Source organism: Indicator indicator, chromosome 4 (genome assembly GCF_027791375.1).
Source record: "Indicator indicator isolate 239-I01 chromosome 4, UM_Iind_1.1, whole genome shotgun sequence".
NCBI lineage: Eukaryota > Metazoa > Chordata > Aves > Piciformes > Indicatoridae > Indicator > Indicator indicator.
In genome coordinates, this window is record NC_072013.1 from 9,909,339 (window position 1) to 9,930,660 (window position 21,322).

The 21,322-nt window shown below is 47.3% G+C and overlaps 1 protein-coding gene across 1 annotated transcript; it reads right to left on the reverse strand.

Moving 5' to 3' along the window:
* Positions 1 to 8,330: 8,330 nt before the first annotated feature.
* On the reverse strand, positions 8,331 to 9,367 carry CHAC1 (ChaC glutathione specific gamma-glutamylcyclotransferase 1). Its single transcript, XM_054400774.1, has 3 exons — positions 9,101 to 9,367; positions 8,972 to 9,007; positions 8,331 to 8,768 (listed from the first exon to the last, which is right to left on the reverse strand). The coding sequence occupies exons 1-3, from the start codon at positions 9,365 to 9,367 to the stop codon at positions 8,337 to 8,339; spliced, it is 735 nt and encodes a 244-aa protein (XP_054256749.1). The 3' UTR covers positions 8,331 to 8,336.
* Positions 9,368 to 21,322: the final 11,955 nt, after the last annotated feature.

A 21,322-nucleotide genomic window follows, 5' to 3' on the forward strand; every position in this document is an offset into this window, starting at 1 on the left:
CAAAAACACCCCAAGCTGTATATCAGAACATTTCTCTGCTGAGATTAATTCTTAGTTGGCAGATAAATATTATGCAAGCTTAGGCATGTGAAGATTTCAGAATACTGAGAGCAAATTACCAAACTTGCAGCCACACAGATTCCCTCTGGGCAATGGCAAACAAAAGGGGTTCTGTGAAAACTTGAGATGACTTCTTCCTCTGCTTCAGGGATCTACTGCTGATGACATGAGCACACTTTTTGCCAAAGTGGTGCCTATGAATACCAAGGTGCTCTGGAAAACATCACCCCCCCAGTGTTTCACATGGTGCAGTCAAAGTCACTATGCTTTTGAGGTCGTGTTCTTGATGTCCCTGTTCCCCATCTCTGGAAGGGAAATGGTGGCTCTTCACAAAGGTATGGTGTAGAGGAATTAAAGTTTGCAAAGGTGCTGCAGTGATGTGCAGAGGTTGCTGTAGTGAGATGCCAGAGAGAAGGCAAAGTGGGGAACAGTCCCCCTGCATTTGGAGCAAAGTGTGCATAAATACAGAGCCATCCAGGAGAAAGAGGGATCAAGCTGCTGCTTGTTTTTAGCATCCTCCCATCAAGGAATGTGAGCCAGGAATCCTCTGGGAAAAAACAGCAGATATTTATTCTGATTGAGGCTAGCCCCACAGTTGCATTTTATCCTCAGTCCTGAACTCATCTACCCTCAAATTACAGGATGTATTTCCAGGAATAGATTCACTGTATACATAGTTTAGAGACAGAAATGCTGCTGGAATTGTCTGTGCTGTGCATCAACAAGAGGCAGCTCTTGGCGTAACAAGTCTGGAGGTAATGGAGTCTCTTACCAGGCACTAGCAAAGGAAAGATGAAAAGCAGCATCCGTCACAGCTATGGGGAGCTGCTCTTTTCCCTCACTAAAAATGGGATTGTGTGTTCATGCAGAGGAACATTTTGGAGAAAAACACCCTCATATAAAGCAGACCAAGAGAATGAATGTATGCATAAAATAAAACAACTTTGTGTACAATCTAAAAACCTGCTAGCTGTTTGAAATACACTTTTGGGTCTGTTTTACTTAGAGAAATGGCTACCTCACTGGAAGAGAAACATGAGTGAGAGATCTCAGGCCATGGAGTCTGTCCAAGCACCCTGAGGACAAAGCTATTGACTGCAATTGTCTGTAGCAGTATCTCCTACCCTGGCACACCACCGGCTGGCCAGCAGCCTGTCAGCCGCACTCCTGGTCACTAGCCACGCTGGCAGCTGTGAAGGCATGTGAAAGCACACTGCCCTGGCACGGGGTGCCAGTGGGGTGAGCAGAGGTAACACAAAACACATCCACGGGCAGCCCCTGCTTTCCCTTACCATCCCTGGGGGCCAGGGCAGTGCCTGCTCACTCCCTCCCTCTCTTGCCCTGGCATCACGTGCTTTGGCGGTGCCGACTGTCACTTTGGAAAGGCTGGTGTGCTGTCTAAACAAGGAGGGGATAAAAGGCTGCTCTCTGTTTGTTTGTTTTCTAATCATTTTCAAATGTCACATATGCTTTGTGTAGACAGAGTTTAATATCAGCAAGCTGGCTGTGGTCACCCCCAAGGCAGTTTGTTTGTAGACGAGGTTCTAATTGGTGTAAGCGGGTTGGATGCTGCCTGTTTGTGAAGTGACTTCAGCATTGTCTGTGGTGTTGGTGTTGCTTGGTTCATAGCTCCAGTTCAAGGCAAAGCAGATTGCTGAGGCCCTGAGTGCTCACGTTAGCCTTGGACCATTCCCTACCCTCCCTTCCACTTGTGAATAAGGGTTTGTGGGGCAGGTGCAGTGCTGCGCAAACGAGCGTGTCAGGTGGTGTGTGTGCATGTGCTAACTAGTCTACAGAAACCTGCAGCTGGAAGTATGATCAACAGCTTCATGCTGAGTGTGGGGTGGTGTGCCCGATGTGCTGGAGGCCATCTGTGTCTGCTGCCCACACTATCTACTTGCATGGCACAGTTCAGCTGCATGTACTCAGCATGTGCCCAGTCAGCCCAGGCAAGTATTCATCATGTTTCTGAAGGGACAGGCTTACTAACCAGCAAGGATGAATGAAACGTCTCTTCTCCAGAAGTCATCTTCTGGCTGGTATTGCTGTCAGTGAAGGGCTTACAGGTTACTGGGTTGATGCAGTAGCTGATACCTGCTTGTTGGAGGAAGCAGCACTCTGGGGTGGGGATTGAGGAGTTGGGGGTTAAGTCTTCCCTTTTCCTTTGGCAATAGGAGTTTTAGGTGCCAGTAGCTATCAGGTGGCTCTTTAGTTGTAAGGCTCAGGCCAAAGTGATCCCTGGTGGTTTTGACTGAAGATTCATGGAAATGAGTCCTGTTAAAACAGTGAGGTGAGGGAGGCAAAAAGCAGCATAAACAGAAAGACTTAAGAAAGAAGTCTTTGTTCTTCTGTCCCTAGAACAGCCCAGTGTGGTCTGGGAACAGTGTGGTGTCCTCAGCTAGGAAAACAGCACCTCTCTGTCTTTGAACTTCCCTGACCTTTGACATTATTTCAGTCTCATTCTCTGGAGTTCAAGGTACTGGCTGTGCTTCAGGAATTCTCAAGCATAAACACTCATCAGTGTGGTTAGCACTAGGATGAGATGAAAAGAGAGCTGAGAAAGAATAAAACACATCCAAAATCCAAACAAAAAGTGTACAGGGTTTGTAAACAAAGCATGTAGAGCTTCCCCAGTGCTGCCCAGAATGCCCACTTCCTTCCGCCCTCCTTTCCCTCCTGGGCCCAAGGCTCTTCCAGAGCCATGAAGGCTTCTCTCCTAAATTTAACACAGCACATAAACGAAGGAGGTTGTCACTTAAGCCTCCTAGTTAGTATGGAAATTCCAAAGTCCACCGAGCAGCTGCTGGTTTTGCTGCAAGTGTAATATTTCCATAGCCTGACTGTAAATCAGGTGTTTTTGTCCCTTCCTGTTCCTCTTGTGTGCAGGGAGCCATGTTGTGCTGAGCTAGGCTGTGTGCTTAGGTAGGCTGCTCTGCCTGCTCATGTGCTGGGGCTGCACTATTTTGGCATTGCATTTGTCCTCAAGTTCACAAGAACACTCTTTGGATTTGGTGCTGCTGAAGTATATCCATGCCATGAAATGTGGCAGTACCAAAGTGAGAGCCTGCCTTGGGGAAAACCTCCCATCTGAATTCTGCTCATTCATTTTCTCCTCTGCCTTTCGGATGAGGTTATTGCACTGAACGTGCTGAGCCCGTTTTAAAGTTTCATGAAGGACTTCCAGGCCTCAAAGGACTCCCAGGTTTTGGGATGTGTTGGCAGTGCTACTGTTCTGGCACTGAAACTATCTGGAACATGTTATATGGAGGCACATCAAAGTGCCCAGGTGACCATCTCTGCATGTTTGGTGATGGATATTTTGAAAAAAGTCAGTCTCACTTCTCCTGCTGTATCTGCACATCCAGTAGCCTCTCCTCCTTTCCCCTGCTTCACCATCCTGTCTTTCCTGGTAGAAGAAGCAGAGGAACAGGCTGCCTTCAAGCCAGAGGTTGTTTCTGGACACGTCCCTGGTATCCAGGATGCACTATGTGCTGGGGAGCCCAGCCTTTGCAGACTCAGTCACAGCAAAGCTCCAGCTCGCACTGGCTGGTTAACCTGTGTGTCGCTGCAGATGCTGGCTAGGAGCAGCCAGGAGCATTCTTTGGGTCTTTTTTTCTGCCTTTCCTCTGCCTGTGACTCATCTATAGGTGATTACATCCAGACTTCAGCCCAAGCAGGCACAGATGGGTAACACCCGTGCTATGTCCAACCAGCTGCAGCTCCTGTCACAGCTGCTAACCCAGCATGTGTCAATCCCTCTGACTTACCCTGCAAAAGCCTCTCCCTGCCTGCACATGGTGCAGCTTCAGGGACCCTCTCAAGGCTCTCCTCCTGGGACTGAGATCCCAAACTGGCTTCTCAATAGCATTCAAAGCCTGTACTGGCCCCACTTTCTGGATGCTCAAACATACATTCTCCTTAAGTAGACTCAGCCACACCATTGGCTGCTTTTCCCCCAGCTGAGGAATGCTAAACTGTTGTCCTCTCCCACCACCCTGTCTTGCGAAGCTGCATGCCTGCATGGACGTAAACCACAGATATAAGTTTGGTCTCACTAATTTTCTGATCTGCTATCTCATCTAGAGAAGTATGCTTAGCACAGGTAAATTCACACTCTGGGGATGCTGTACTTATATTATGTTTTTACTCAAGCTGGAATTGCCCTCGTAGAGGTTGACCTGTGTGAAGCTTCCTCAGGTCTGAACATTCTACCTTGAAACTGAGGTGAAACCACAGCACCTGAGAACCAGAGGCTTTTTCTTCTGGTTTTGTCATAGAATCAGATGGATTGGAAGGGATCTCTAAAGGGCATCTAGACCAACCCCCTTGTAGTGACCAGGGACATCCTCAACTCGATCAGGTCGCCCAGAGCCCCGTTGAGCTTCACCCTGAGTATCTCCAGGGATAGGGTCTTAACCACCTCTCTGGACAGCCTGTTGTAGTGCTCAACAACCTACCTTGTAAAGAACTTTTTCCTAACATCCAGTCTAAATCTCCTCTAATTTCAAACCATTACTCCTTGTCCTGTTACTGCAGGCCTTTGTAAACAGTCCCTCTGCAGCCCTCAGGTAGTGGAAGGTGGTGATGAGGTCTCCCTAGAGCCTTCTCTTATTCAGGCTGAACAACCCCTTACAACTTTTTAATTGCCAAGTTTCTTTCTCCTTTCTCCTGCCCCATTAAGGACAATGTTTTCTCAAGAACACTTCATACATATGAAGGCCAGGGCTGGATTAGCTGTTGTCATCTCCATTATTCAACTGGCTGTGCCACTGAAGAGCAGTTGGGTAGGTCCTGTCCTCCTGTACTCAAGGAAATGGTGACTCAGGCTTGTGTTCCAGGGCTGTGTGGAAACTGCTGGGCATGAAAGTGAAAAATGTTGAAGAGTGAACTGAAATGTAAATTGTGTTGGGTTTAGACTTGGAAAGTAGGTGATTGGTGGTACTTGTAAACGTTTTTGTATTGTAACTGGTTTCTAATGGGAGGTGGCCTGATGGGCACAAACTTGTCATGACAAAGTCAGAGAAAACTGAACATACAAGAGGGAGGCACTAGATAACAAAGCATCAACAGAAATGTTTGTTCACACTTGGCAAATGAGGGCAGCTGTCTTACCCTCCGACAAAGTGAGCAGGCTTTCCCAGACCTGCCACAAGGCCAGTGGTAGAGCTGCCAGAAGCTGGAGCTGTGCCCACAGCTAGCTGCTTCACCTGACCTGGTAAGTCATGATGTGGGGAAAGGAAGCCAATAATGAAACATAAATAGGGTAGGACACCATCTTTATGTGTCACTGTTGGCCTGGCACTCCCGAGTGCCACGGTTGTATGACTGCCTCCAAGCAGAAATTACCTTCAAGCTGGGTTTGTCAGAGGCAAACTGGTCCTGTTTTGGGGCAGCAAGCCAACCATAAACTGGGCATGTAGCAAACGTTGGGTACCATCTCACCACACCCATGTGGCTAAAGCTCACATCTAGGATGTCAACCCTTTGAATTTATCAGTTGACCAATGGTGCCAGTTCTCAGACTCACAGGACACAATAAAAGCCTCAGGAGAAAAAGTTACATGGGACCTCATTGTCTTAGTGACTTGAAGCTGCAGTGACAGGACAACAAACAGCAGCAAGCTGTCATATTCATCACTCTTGAAAACAGGCTCCTGTTTTGGGGAGTCCACTGCAAAAACCTCATTGGGAAGAAAATGGCAGTTTGAGGAAGTGGTGTATTTGTGCTTAAAATACTTAAGTTTTTCAAGGGAAGAAGAAACAGCAGCTGGATGTTGCTAGTGCTGATAGATGGTTCACAAGCGCTCACTGCTTGTCTTCTACAAGCAATGTGAAGGATCACAGGGCCCATCCAGGCTTATTCTGGAGATCTTTTGAAACCTGACCCCAGTCTTTCACTAGTAAGGGAGTGTTCCCCTGCAGGTAAGCTGATTCTTTAACCTTTTGGTTTTCCATCTGGGGGGATACAGCCCCCAGGCGAAGATGCAGCATCTCAGTTAAGTGAGAACCTCCATGGAAAAGGGAAGGCAACATTTTCTCTAGCCTATTACCCCTAAAACATGCACCTAAGTGCCTTTAATTGGTGGTAAACTCATTTTTTTCTATGAGTTTTCACTCCATCGCTCAAGTCCTGGGGCAGGTAATACTGGTGGGTACAGTGATCACACAATCACAGAATGTTAGGGGCTGGAAGGGACCTCAAAAGATCAAGTCCAATGCCCCTGCCAGAGCACAGGGACATTAAGTCATACAGAAACACACACAGGAAGGCTTTGAATGTCTCTGGAGAAAAAGACTCCACAACTTATTTGGGCAGCCTGCTTCAGTGCTCTGCTACCCTCACAGTGAAAAAGTTTTTCCTTATGTTTATGTGGAACCTCCTATGCTCCAGCTTGCAGCCATTGCCCTATCATTAGACATCACTGAGAAGAGCCTGGCTCCAGCCTCCTGTCAGTAGCTGGTAACTAGAGAATGAGAAGGGTGGCTGCACCTTACCCCTGTACACAGCACACAAGGCAGAAGTGTCTCCCTTACTGCAGATCTGCTGCAGCAGCACTTTCTTGTCCTTCCAGTTACTTCTTGGAAACAGCTATGCCAATTTGCACTTGGAACAAAACTCCTTTGGGCTGCCAAGGGAGAGTTGCATTCCTGTGCCTGCCCTGGACACTCCAGAGGGCTGGCTTGTATCTGGTGTCAGCACTAGCATGCCAGAATCAACAAGAGCTGGAAGCTCGGAAGAGAAAGTCACTGAATTCCCTTTCCTCAAAGGGGAGGGGTCAGTGGGTGTCTTCCAGCAGAGGAAAGCTGCGCAGCAGCAAGGTGGTGCTGAGGTGCCATAGGACTACAGTAGCATTAGCAGCTCAGGTTTTAGTCTTAGAAAACAACACAAACATCCATTAAATCACTTTGAACTTGCAGTCAGCAATGAGAAAGACCAAAGTACAGAAGGCTAACTTTGCCAGTGTGTTTTATTACTGGGCACAGCACCATACTACTTCACAGACATACAAGCCACAGTAATACAAACAGTCCCTACTCTTCCTTAGAACAAACCCCCACATGGCATTTGGAGGAGTCAAACATTGCAGGGGTCAGGTCTCAGGAGCTGTTTTGCTGCAGCAGAAAATATTGTGGGGGTTTCATGCTGTTAATATGTGAAGCTGAGAAGTCTGAGCTTGCAGCACTGCCTGTGCTCAGCATTATCAAGGCAGGCTTTTTAATAGTTCAAAGGCTTTCAAGTACACTCAGCCATGGTCCTCTGCAGTCAAAGTGGTCCAGATACCTCAGTACAGAACTAAAGCTCTCAAATGCTTCTAGAGAATTCCATGTTATCCTGAAGAACTGGAAGTTCATCCAGTACAGGGATAGTTGAAATGCTGCTGCATCTCAACAGCTTTCCTGCCTACAGCATAAACTTCCCACACAGACAGGGCCATTTCTTATGGAGTCAGACGAGTCTGTAGCAGCACAAGGTGAGTGAAGCTTGGAGAAAAGCTTCTCTCATTAAATCAGGCTTAGCTCCTCAGAAAACTGATTTAAAACTAGAAGGCACAAATGCAAGGTTGACTGTGGGCTGCATTCCACTGTGGCATGTGATCAGTTTGGAGACCCCTTCCTAAGGGGAAACACAACACAATAAATACATTTTTAGAAAATAAGTGCATTACTGTGATCCTTCACAAGATAAGGAAATAGGATCCACAAGAGCCTACAGAGGCTTTTCACTTAATATTGCACATAAGTCCTGAAACTTAGTGTTAAGTCATTGTACTGGAGGTGAGATATGGCAGGGGGGAAAAAAAAAGGAAAAAACAAAAAAATCTTATTTGGCAGAACCTGCCCAAGTCTCCACCACCACACAAACAGCTTTTTGCCAATTTGAGGTAGAATTACATACATACTGCTTAAACCTAGTCAAGTCCTGCTCGACTAGTTATTAAAAGAAAAAAAGTGCACAGAACAGATGAGCCTCTTTCTTCTCTAAATAACATCACTGCTTCATTCAGGTTTGACCCCCTGAAGCAAGTCTTACAATGTTCCAGCAAAGAACCCTGCTCCCCATCTGGAAAGCAGTGATGGCTGTCATGGTGCTACAGGTAAGGAGTGTAAGAGGTACTAATTGCAAGTCCTATATAGCAAGCATGTTTTACTCCACTTCCTTCCTCCCCTGCTACTTGCTGATCCTCCCTACTCAGTCCAGTATGTTTTTTGTCAGTTAAGACTGTCCCCATTGCTTTCTCTCTTACATCCCTTCTACTGGGACCCTGCAGAATTTTTCAACTCTTAGATTTCTGTGGGACACTTGCAGTTTCTTCTAGAGAGTCCTCTGTATAGTACAGGCATGGAAGGATGGAAATAAGAGCCTCTTCAATGGAGAAGAGATGTTTATCCTCTGCTTGAGGGCAAAAGTAGCGCATGAAGTCTGCCAGTCTCAGCAAGTACTCAATGTTATGACCAGCACAACCACTTGAGACAATGATTTGTGCAGCAATGTCCTCTTCAGATGCTGGGCCGAGGTAAGATGGGTTCTGGGGTGTGGCAATGTAAACAAGAGCCAGGATGGGTTCCTCTCCATCTTTCTCCTGAGGGTGGAACTTCACCAGCTTGGTGTCATAGCCTCCCAGGACACCTTCTCGCATGTTGAGATACTGAAGTGATGCAGCAATTTGTTCCCCACGGACTTCATAGGCTACACCCCATGTGCATGCCTAGAAGCAAAAGAGCAAGGTGATTATGGGATGCTCTAACTGCAGTGGGTGCCTGCACAACTACAATGGGGGAGAGGAGGATAACATCCCACCATCCCAGGAGGGCTGAAGGGCAGCCACCTGCTAATGGCAGCTACCAGCTGCTGCTGTGGGCACCACTACCCAGGCCAGCTTCCCCACCACCACTCCCGCCCGGCACTCACCCCGCAGTCCTCCAGCAGCGTCACCACACGGCCGGGCTGCAAGAAAGAGAGGCAAAAGGAGAGCTGTTATAAACCAAGCCTCCTCCAACGGCTACCCAACGGTCCCCCCACGGCCGTCCCGCCGCTTACCATCCTCTCGCTGCCGCGGTGGAAGGTGTCCCCCTGCCAGAAGCGGCGGCTGTAGCCACGGATGAAGCCCACCTTGCTCGACGTGAACTCGAAGCCTGGCCTCCACACCAGCGACCCATACCCGAAGATCCACACCGGCGGCGTCAGCTTCGGCTCCGCGCCCTCCCCCCGTCCTGGGGGGGAAGAAGATGATGAAAGGAGGGAGGCGGGTGCCGGCTCCTCGGGCCAGCTCGGGCACTCCTCGGGACGCTGTGGGTCGCGTTTCATGGTGGCGGTGCTGCCGGTGAGGCCGAGGCCTTTGACGGTCACCGATGCTCTGCAGCGCCAGGCGCTGGTGGCTCGCAACGCCCCGCCGCCGCCATTTAAAGGCCGGCCGCGCCGCTGGCCCCGCCCCTGCCCCTCCCTCGGCCGGCGTGGCTCGCGCCGGGTGATGCAACGAGGGCGGGAGGTTTCGCCGCGCGCGGGGCAAAGGGGCGCGCGGGTTGCGTCAGGCGGGGCGCGAGGCGGCCAGGCCTGAGGGACCCCGGGCTCGAGCGGGTAGGGCAGGGTGGGGGGCGGCGGCGGACGCGGGCCGGCGGGAGTTCCGTCAGCAGCGGTCGGGGTAGCACGGGCGTGTCTGAGAGGTTCCCGCCGGGTGAGTCCCGGGATCACCTGCTGCCAGACCCCCTCCTGGTGATCCCCGCGTCCACCCCGTGTGAAATTCCCTCCTGGTGAGCCCCAGGGAGCAGCCGCGGCCAGACCCCTGCGCACAAGGATGAGGATGCCCAGTCAGTGCCGCTGTCCTGGGGTGGATGGAGCAGGCCTTGCAGTACTCAACAGGGAGAAAGCGGGGTGGAGCGAGCAGGCGATTCCCTCCACATTCTTCAGGAGCCCACCTCACCCTCCAGGCTTTGGCTTCACCCCAGAACGTGAGCTGTTGCATTGGAAAACAAAGCGGTTAATATTAACTTGGGGGAAGCCACAGCTCCTGACGTCAACAGGGCTGAGGCATAAGGCAGGTAGCTGGAACAAAGCAATGCAATCCACACAAACCCAAGGAAATGTTGCTGAATTTGGCTAGTTGAGTGCAGCTGCCCTTGTACTCAGTCCAGGCTGGAATGCAGGCTTGTGTTACATAATTTCTGTGACAGAGCGGGGCCCAAGAGCTGTCTGTGCATGAGATGGAGACCCAGATGTAAATCAGCTGTAAGAGCCTGCAAGGGCTACAGGTAGACTCAGATTACCAAATTGTTAATTTTGATAGCAGGAGCAAGAAGGGAGGGAAAGAATGCACTGAGATATTTCTGTAGCAGTATTTCTCATTGTTGTCCTCTGCATCTAATCACTCCAAACAGCCTATTTACAGTCTTTTCTTTAGTTTCCTGTTGGGTCCCAGCCAACCAGCACCCACCTTTCCATTCCACTTCACAGGGCGTTGCAGCCACAAAGCGTGTGGGCTGCGGGGGGTGCTCCCTGTACCTTGGCACACTGACCCTGGGTGACATCAACAGTTTGCCTGGCTCTCGTTTCTGTCCTGCCATGCTGTGCCTTACACAGTGTGCCCTTCTCTCCTGCCCTGCATGAGTGATTCCCTGACTTGTCACTTTGGATGACCCTTCACAAAATCAGCCTTAGCAAAGCCCAAAGCTCCTTCATTTTCCCCTCCACTTGCGCTTTTCCCAGTCACCTTCTCTGTCTTACTCAGGCTCAAAAGTATTGGGTCAGCACTGAGTCCTGACAGCTCTTCACACCACACACCCATGCTGTTACAGGCTTGTAGCCTCATTCCTTCCAGACGGTCCCTTTCCATAAACTTAATGTGAATCCATCCCTTTCATGCAGCTGCCTGGATTGGAGGCTGTCCTGAAGGGTCAACCCCCAAAACATGCCCTAACCCAGACAATGAGTTAAGCACCTGTGAATATGTAAACCTGGATACTTCCTGGGGTCCAGATGGTCCAGATAAACATGGAGCACATGTAATTAACTTTGTAACACACCTGTGAACTGTGTGTGTGCCTGGCCATGATTGGGTATGCCCCATTGTACTGGTACACCCATCCTGTAGGTTCAGTTAGCAAGTTTCTCTGTTACCAGAGGGCATTAATTGTCTTAGGACAATTTGCCTTGTTCTCACCCAGACAGCAACAAGAGCCAAATGCTGCTGGAGTAGCAGATGAAGAGCCTACCATGGCAGGCCAACTACACCTGGGCCTTGCACCTGGACCAAGGCTGAAAGGCGAAGAGCTCCAAGAGAACTGAATCCCGGAAGAGCCATGGAAAGGCTACAGCCCAGCAACAGAGCACATGAGAGAGAGAGGCCCCCTAGCCCTCTCCAAGCCAAGGGAAAGCTCCAGACTCTGAACTGGGCACAAGAGGAAAGAGGCCCCCTAGCCCTCTCTGAGACAAGAGCCACTCGAATTATAGCCACAGTCTCCACAGTGGTGTTCTTAGCCACTGTCTATATCAAAGCTCTGCTTGGCAAAGCAACAAATAAATCTCTAGTTTTCCATTGTCAGTCTTGTGGATCCTGGCCCCTAAAATACCTTAGCTATGCAGTTTGTCAATGTGGCCTTTCTATCAAACGAAACCAGTTTCATCTGGGAGTTAAACCAGTCCTCTGTTCCACTGCAGCAAGTGATGTTTTTCATATTTATTTCTTTATATTTCTCCTGCTAAGATCAAGGGCACTTGAGCAAACACCCAAGATGTATTTTATAAAAGCGTTTGTTTGTAGCTCTGTCACCATCAAGCAAGGACATAACAGTGACAGACAAATCAGTGTCTAAAAGATAAGCTGAAGAAGCTTTTGCTAGGTTCTCATCTTAGGGATACCAGTGAAAAAAAAAGCTAAATCTAGCCTCTCTCTTGAGCTTTCCCCAGGAAGTGAATTTTATCCACCTGAGAAATGCACTGGATTATGTATGCCTTGCAAATGAAGGACTAGATAGCTTATCTGCTGGTACAAGCTAAGGAAAATTGGATCAAGGAATTAAAAATATGCTACTGGAACGTGACTCCATGCTTGTTGACAGGGGAGAAAAATTGCTCTTTTCCATTGCAGAGCTGTCCCAGTTGCAGGTCTGTCTTTGCCAAAGGGCTCTGCTGTGCCAGATTTGCAACAGGGAGCCAAAACCTAAAGCAAAAGCCTTAGGGGACCAGCTTCAGGTCCCACACCAGTTAAATGCTACAGATCTCTGCTCTCAATGTGGTTACACCAGAACAATTAAGAATGAGGCCTCTTTTTGAAGCCAAGTCCCTGATTTCCTGGTGTAAAGACATTGGGATATTGCTTCATCATTAGGAGCACAGCCTGGGGGAAGGCTATTGATGAAGTTGTGGCACACGCAGCAAGAGGTTAAGATTTTTTTCTGCTTTCTGCTTTTTCTTTCATTAATTCATTTCATGTTACTGACTGTGCCTGCTTTGCACTTTGGTTATATAAATCAAAGGGCATGACCTTCACTGGGAGTGAAGAGCTGAGCAGAAGAGGTGTCTTGTAGGTGGTACAGATGTGGCTATGCAAGTAAATCAGGTGGATACCATGGAGAGGATTTAGTGTCTGCCAGTGTTGTTGGAGCTTGTGTTCATAAAGCACAGAGAACAGCCTGCCAAAGTGAACCACAGGAATGCTCAAACAGGTGTCAGAGAGGACGTGGAGCAATAGTTAACTGTTAAGGAACACGACGTAGATTCAGGAGTACAACAAAAAGAGGTGGAAAAAAAATAGGTCTTCAACAGTTTAAAAGTGACAAAGGGGGAAAGAACTGGAAGGTATTCACCATTCTCTGCTATTTATAATTTTTTAAGAAAGCTTAACAGCAGTAAGAGTGTTTATTTTGGCCTGGAAAAAGGAGGAAAAGGCAGCTTTATTTGCTATATCCTGAAACTAGTTTTTCCAGGTTTCTGGAAAAGGAGGAGCTAGCTTCTCTTCAGCAGTATATGCTCTGCTTCCCCAGAGTGAGTGTTCCCATGCTAGTGTTGGGTGACTAACAGTGCCAGAGCTGCCTGTTTTTCAGGATAGTGGTGAATCACCCCAGAGCCAGAGGAACCAACAGCAGGGCTGGCATGACACATAGCAGTGGACTGAAACTGTCATTAACTTCATCTTGTATTTCAGGATCTTATTTGCTTCAATAAGTTGAGGATACAAACTGGGTTTACCAAAAGTTGTCCTATTCAGAAAATACCTACTGGGAACAGGAGGATTGCCAGTTTGTTTCCAGGTACCACTACATCTTCCTCCAACAGCTTGGCTCTGCTTTCCTCTCTGTAGTGAGCAGACAGGAGAATCTAAAAAATAAATCTGCCCCTTTTCCCTAAGGCTTCAGTAACTACTGCAACTGAAGGTGAGGTTCAGACAAAGCTCACAAATGTTTTAAAGTGCTATGAATCAGAACTCTTCTCCTGTTGCTGTGTCTGTGTGCATCACCAAGGTCCTTACTCGCTTCTGTTGGTTGAATCCAGTTCTTACGGCATTTACAAACCTCCTTCAGATATGAACACCGAACCATATCAATCAGTAGTCATCCTTGTTTCAAGCATGAAATACAGAAGTGGCATTGTCAAAGCTTCCACATTAAAGCTTGGGGATCAGGAATGATGGATGGAACACTAGGCAGTGTTTGGGTTGGTTTGCTGCATCTGAAGGGAACGCATTTTTGTTGTTAGATGCTTTAAGTCATGGGGTTAAATATAGTTCTGAGCAAAGAGAATAACAAATGGCAAAGAACACACCAGTACTCCAAAGAGAGCAACCCAACACTACTGGGTGCAGGACTGCAAGAACACCAGGCTGAACAACAAAAGTCTACGACAACAAGGAAACAGTCCACACAAAGCCCCATTCAGGTGGAAATCAAACAAGGCATGGAAACCAGCCTCCACATTTGGGTGGTCTGCATGTCAACACTAATAATAGGATTAATCATTTGGGGAAAAGGAGAAGAGACCCGCAGGCTGAAACAAAAACATGCAATTAAACAACAAAAGTGATGCCAGTATAAACTATGCAAAGTTATACTCAGCCCAGTGAAAGTACAGAGGTCACAATAAATGGGAAGGCACTTCTGAGGAGCAGCAGGGTGGAGAAGAGCAGAAGCCCAAGACGGAAGCCTCATCCTCAACAAGATTCCCCCTTTATACTGTGATGTTCATGGTATGTGATACATCTGTGAGCCACCTTGGGTCAGCTGCTCTGGCTGACTCAAAGCTGCTGATGACCTGCAGACCATGGCAGGCCTGTGATTCTGTCCCAGTGAAACCAGGATGGATTCTTCTGCAGGACAGAACTTAAGCTGCTGCTGCTAACGATTCACTCCATGTTCAGTCTGTTTCCCCCAGCAGCTGCTACAGCTCTGACTGTTGCCAGCTGTGTTGGTCATTTTTGCAGTGTGCCCAATTCATATCCCAAAGACTACCGAATGCCCACAGATGAGAATAACAAACTTGCCTGAGCTGTTACAAACTTGATTTGTATTTAAATTAAGTTACCTCAGGGCAGGGGGGGGGATAGGGGGAGGGGAGAATCCATAGATCCAAAGAACATTTAAGGTGCCATCAATCCCCAGTGGGCTGGTAGTTGGCTGAGAAGTCCTCTGAAGAAAGCCCAGCACTATCGTTTTGGCTTTTGAGTCTCGTACACCAGTGATCTGGTGCACTGTGGTTTTCACCAACATGCCCTTCCATTCTCACTTCAAGATGGTGGGGAGTATTGACCTTGTTGGCAGGAACTGGCCTTGATAGTTCTGGTCACCCTGCCCTTCTGTCACATTTCATGATGATGACTAATACTGAGGTCCCCTCAGCACTGGTCCATATGCAATTTCTCCATAAAGAATCAGAACTCCAATTTCAGACTGGATTTTATCTTGGTTAAAGGCAGACATAATGAGCAGAGACTGAGGAGAGGCGGTGTAGGAGGTTGTAGCAGGAGCTTACAGAATTTTGTATTTTCTTCCTTTAGGAATAAATTCAAACACTTCCTACTAGCACAGCTTTAGGGATGAACAAATTGGATACTGAACATAAAGTCAGTATGAGTAGAGACCTGCTGGAACTCCCTTTTGGCTGAGCCCATAGCATCCCAAGCCTAGAAGGTCAGGTAAGTCATGGACTAGATGGGCTCATATTTTGCTGCAGTGTAACTCCCTGCTTTTTGCTTCCCATGGGCTTACTCTAACACTATGCTGTCTTCTAGAAGGGCTTTTTGAGGAGTCACGTGCATGTCCACATTGGCAGTTTTGAGGTGAGACATAGACAGAGGAGGCATGGGCTCAAATGGCTTGGGCTGGGAACCTCTGCCTTGACTGTAAATGTCAGCACTGTATCCAAGCTGAGTTAGTGTTGTCATTTAGTTTCCCTTCAGGAGGTGATTTAGTTTCAGTTCCAGTATAAAGAGAAGAAAAATGGGTTTATAGCTAAAATTTTAACAAAGCGTGTTTGAGAAAAACCTGAAGGAAATGGCTGATAGAAGCATGTAGGCTGAGGAGTCCAAAGACAGAAATGTGGAAGACTCTCAGGATTTTAAGTCAAAGGCAGAAAGCAATCTATGATTTGCATCCTAAGCAGGGAAGGAGAAGTGTTTAGGGAAGTAATCAGCTGATTTCAAAAAGGGTTTAAAAAATCATAGGGAGCTCATACAGGATGGAAAAGGAATAATGCAACAGAGAAACCTCTGTTTTGGCACTTTGCTGTGGAATGAAGCAAGAGCTGCAGAAGTTAGGGGTAATTTACAATTGCAAAGGGTTTAAAACTCAGTAAGAAGCATTCTAGTCAAATAAAAAGAGGATCAAGAGAGAAGTCAGATAATTGACAGTGATGTGGCTGTCAAGGCTAAAGATGGCTTAGATGCAAACCAGCAAAAGGCAGGATGGTGACTGTTATGAGGCTTTTAAAAAAAATACCTCATTTGAAACAACAGCACAGTTCTGAGAACTCCTGGTGCTTGTGTCAAGGGAGGTGAAAGAACAGACACAAACCAAGAGTTTATTAGCATGGAATGTAAATACAATTAAGTGGGGTAGGTGCCACATGACTGGAAAAGAGCAAGTGGTGCCTGTGTTTGAGATGTGAAAAATAAAATGGAATGTAGCAAACTGGAGATCTGTTAAGCCTAACCTCAGTAACACAAATCTTTCTGTTATGTGTTTTGGCAGAAAGAATAACTCAGGATGCAAATAATAGTTGAAACACACAACGGACTTAGCAAAACACTCGGCTGCAGACTAACTTCACAACTGCATTCGGTAATGGACTTTTGCAGAGAAGAGAATGTGCAGATGTAGTTTGTCTGGGCTTCAGCAAACTATTTAATAGGGTAATACATGACAAGTTATTAGGTGAGATGCAAAGAGGAACTGCTAAAGAGGAGATGACTGCACTGGATAAGAAAGAAAATTGAAGGAGATTAACAGAGCACTGTTATTTTGAGATACACCAGTGTAGTTCCAGGCTGCACGAGGGGAACACCTGCCAAATCAACAGGAGTTAATGCTGTTGCACATACCCTGCTGAAGCTGCAACTGAAAGACTATTTGCAGTTCAAAAAGAAAGATGAAAGCATGGATGGAACAGGGAAGAGCTATTAGGCTGATAAAGGGATGAAGAGCCCTCCCTCCCAGGGGATGCTGGACTTGTTTAGCCTGGCCATATGCAAACAGGGTTTATGGAGTCGTGGGGCTTATCCTGGTGACTGGGGAAAAGAGAAGGAAAAGGGAACTTTTAATGAAACTGAATTGGCACAAAAGCGTTTGAGCATTGACTGGGCACAGGTGGTATAGCCTGGAGATTGAAAAGAATACCTTAACCTGCAGAACAGCAAGTTCTGTGAACTGCACCCCACACTCCTCCAGATGAAAGAGCAGAAAAATAACTACGTAGCTTTAACTGCAACAGAGGTGACACGATCTGATTACATCTATCAGCCACAGTGCCTTTCCATCCAGTACTTTTGTGTGAAGAGCAGAAAGCTTCCATTTCAGGAGCATCACAAGAAATTGCTGGAGCATAGCCTCAGTCAGTTGGAGCCAAGTTCCAGAATTCACAGGGATTTGTGGTGTCAGAAAGGCTTCATTAGTTTGTAATAAGAATGTTTTGTCCTGACTTGCTTGCAGCTGTTCTTGCCCACAGCCTCTTCTAACAAGAATTGCTTCTCTGTGGACCAGATGTTATGGATTCATTTTGTACTAAACCCAAGACTCATCTAGCCTGAGGATGACCACAGAGCCCCAGCCAGGCACAAACTGAGAGTTCTGAAATACCAAAGCAAGAACTGCAAAACAAATGTGAACCCCGAAGCTCCATCTCATCTCCTGACTGTTGAGAAACCCCAAATAAGGTGATATTACAGCATCATCTAGAATTTTGAAGGGTGGAAGGAGATTGAAATTCATGTTCTACTGGCCAGAAGAGAACTGAGCTATAAGGTCACCAAGTTTTAAGAGGGACCAGAACTAGCTGAGATGCTTTCTGAAGACAGGAAGAACAAGAGGCTTCTCCTTGGGTCCAAAGGCCATAAACACACAGCCAGTGATGTGACAAAGGCCTGTAAAAAGAGAGTAAAGGTGAATGTTGAAATAGGCTAAGCAGTACAAAGAGGAGCCAAACCTTCCTTCTACCAGTCGGCTGTTAGAGCCCAGCATGCCCTGCTGTGAGGGGAACAGCCAGTCCTCCAGCAGCCTTGCCCCTCCTTGCCATGGCAAGAGGGGAGGGTTTGCACCTGCAGCAGTCACTAAGAGTCTTCATCTGAGAGAAAGCAAAGCCACCTGCTACCCACTCATCCACATCCTTATCAAGGTAAAAAGGAGGGCAGAAACAGAGCTTCTGTTTAGACTCTTGATTGCTCTGGGGAAGGAAGATATCTGTGTTGACAGTCTGATCAAAGAATAAACCAGTTGCTCACCATGTGGGATGTAGTTATCAGTGTGGAGAAAGAGAGGTAAGTAGTTGTCTTGATAAGAAGCTGCTCCTTTATTTGATCCTTTCTCCTTTACAGTTTCTAATGTGTGCATTTCGATCTTTGGAATATTTGAGTGTGGTCGAGAGCAATTAAGCTAGCTAAGGTGATGCTTAATGCAGAAAAAGACAGAATGTTATGATCTTGTATCAGCAAGTAACATTTGCTTATCTCTAGAATTACTAAAAATCTGGTTGAAGTGACAAAAAGCTTTAAATGGTCTTGAAGCTGTGGCTTATGACAAGTAGATTGTTGTTAGTGACACATACTGAAAGGCTTTGCTTTAAACAGGGCCAGCCTGGGCAGGATTTTGTGATGTCTCAGTCTGAAGGGAATTTGGAGTCCTGGGCGGAATTCCTATAACAAACAGCTGAAAATATTTGTCTTTATATGTTAGTATCTCTGGCACCTAATTGGAGAACTCTTTAAGGTTTGAAAAAACAGCTGTAGGAGTGTGTATGTGAGCTAATGTGTTTGGGTTTATGGCATTAATAGGACAGATTCTGCCTCAAGAGTAACTCCACTCCTGATGTGATTTAACTAAGTTCTGTCCACTTAGGTTTTAGGCCCTTAGTTGTCAGCTGTCTCAAAATAAAGCCCTGCTTTCTTCTCCCTTTGATTTGGTAACCTAGGTCTGCAGTTTCCCTAGCTGAAGCTTTTAGTGTTTAGCCCAGCAGATATGGAGATCTGTCCATCACCACCTTCCTTAAAGCACAATGCTATTTATTTAGAACAAAATAAGCCAAGAAATGAGTCATACACCTGCTAAGCATTGCCTGTCTTCCTTGTGGTGCCCTGGCAAATATGATTAAGCACATTCTGCCAGCTCTTTAGTTCAGAGAGCATCTGTGTGTCAGATCAGGCTGTCTCTCTGCCCCAGAAGACAAAGCTGAATGTCAGGATAACAGGCAGAGGACTTGTGTGAACACACATGGGTTCCACAGAAACACTCTCCTTCAGCCTGGAGCACGAGTGCTTAAGTAGCTTGTGCTGCCCAGCAGTAAGTCCAGACCATCCTTTCCATGCTGTAGTCCAGTGGTCAGTTGGTTATGCTTCTGCCTGTAACCTGGGTGCCAATTGTGCTTCTCTGGGAAGTCAAGTGTTTGCCACCTTGTATGTGAGGACAGCAGGAACTCACATGGCTGGACAGCTGAGAGTACTCAAAAGTAGTTGTTGGGCGTTCTGTATGGCCAGTAATGGGCATTGTCCTCCCACACTCAACCAAATGCAAGATCAAAACAGGAAAAGCATCTGCCTGGGCAGAGCTGTTGTGTGTGTTGTTTGTGACCTATCCTGGGTGGTCCTGTTGCATCCTGTGCTTTATAATCTTTGAAAGCTCAGCATTATCACTTCAATCTTGGGGCTATCATGACTCTCAAATACTTGAAAGCTGTTGATGAAGATAAAATGATTTCAACATGAAACCTCATCCTGTTCAATTTAGGAGATATGATGCTTCCAGCCTCTCTGGAATGAAAGGTCAGAAAGTGCAGCTGTAGCCCACATGGGAACAGAATTTTTCTGATGAAATATAATGGATTCTCTTTTTAAGAGAAGTCATGATTTCTGTGGTCTGTTGCTAGACTGGTGATGGCTCTGGTTGCAGCCTCTTTGAAGTCTGGGTTTGGCTTTAAAAAGTAAACCAGCCATATACGTGTCTTGCTGTGCTCTTTTTGGGGAGGGAAAGTTTCCTTTCTGCTCCGTATGGAAAAATGTGGGCCCTCTGGCACAATGGTTGTGTGTCCTGCACTAAGGTGGAAACAGAAGGGTGGTTAGGGCATATTGCATCAAGTCACAGGCTCTGGTGGTAGCAGAAGGCAAGTAGGAAGAACACGAGTGGCCAGGCTTCAGGTTCTTGACTGCTCAGCCAAGGCTGCTGTTGTAGTGGCTCCATAGAGAGAAGCTGATCAACAGGGTGAGTCAGAGCATTAACATAAACTGGGGTGAATTCCCTGTGGCTGCACTGTGCAAGGGGGTGTGTTTCAGGGAAGCTGACTCCAGGCACGTATGAAGACCTCTACTGCTCGTGACTCATGGCACTGTCAATGCAAAGAGCCTTGGATGGTGTGGAGGTACCAGCTGGGCTTACTGTGGTTGCCAGTGGTTTTGCCCTACCTTTGTGTCATCTAGGTACCACAAGCTGGTACTTGGAGATGCTGACTTCAACTCCCTTTTCCAGGCAAACCCAAGAAGCCACTACCCAGATGATTTTGAGTATGAGTGCTATCACAGAATTATTTAGGCTGTAAAAGACCTTTAAGATCACCAAGTCCAACCATTACCCTGATACCACCAAGTCCGCTGCTGAGCCATGTCCCTAAGCACCATGTTTATACGTATTTTAAATACCTCCAGGGATGATGATTCAACCACTTCCCTGGGCAGCCTGTTCCACTACTTGAAAACCCTTTCAGTGAATAAATTTTAATTAGTGTTGCACCTAAGCCTCTCCTGGCACAACTTGGGACTGTTTCCTCTCACCCTGTTACTTGGCAGAACAAACCAACACCTACTTCACCACAGCCTTCTTTCAGGTAGCTGTAGAAAGTGATAACCCTCAGCTTCCTCCAGACTAAACAATCCCAGCTCCCTCAACCACTCCTCATCAGACTTGTTCTCTAGACCCTTCACCTGCTTTGTTGCCCTTCTCTGGACCCACTCCAACACCTCAGTGTCTTTCCTGTAGTGAGAGCCCCCAAACTGAACACAATACTTAAGATGCAGTCTTACCAGTGCCAAACACAGGGGCACAACTGACTCTCTAGTCCTGCTGGCCACACTATTTTTCATATGGGCCTGGATGCCATTGTCCCTCTTGGCCACCTGGTCACACTGCTGGCTCATATTCAGTTGGCTGTTGACCAGCTCCCCCAGGTTCTTTTCCACAAGGTAGCTTTCCAGCACGGGGTTGTCATGACTGAAGTGCAGAACCTGGCACTTGGCCTTGGGCAATTGATCCAGCCTGTCCAGATCCTTCTGTAGAGCCTTCCTACCCTCAAACAGATCAACAATCCCACCCAACTTGGTATTCTACAAACTTACTGAACGTGCAGTTGATCCCCTTGTCCAGATCATTGGCAAAGATATTAAGGAGAACTGGCCCCAGCACTGAGCCTGGGGTAACTCCAGTTGTGACTGGCCACCAACTGGGTTTAACTCCATTCACTGCCATTCCTTGAGCCCAGCCATCTAGCCAGTTCTTAGCCCAGCAAAGCATACACCCATTGAAGCCATGAGTAGCCTGTTTCTCCAGGAGGATGCGGTGGGACATGGTGTCCCACAAGGCT

Bases quoted from the DNA above. Each gene is read 5' to 3' on its own strand.
- CHAC1 (XM_054400774.1), bottom strand. From the start codon at position 9,367: ATGAAACGCGACCCACAGCGTCCCGAGGAGTGCCCGAGCTGGCCCGAG. The intron at 9,008-9,100 runs GTAAGCGGCGGG...TCTTTCTTGCAG, and splicing joins ACCGCGGCAGCGAGAGGATG to CCCGGCCGTGTGGTGACGCT. The intron at 8,769-8,971 runs GTGAGTGCCGGG...TTTTGCTTCTAG, and splicing joins CGCTGCTGGAGGACTGCGGG to GCATGCACATGGGGTGTAGC.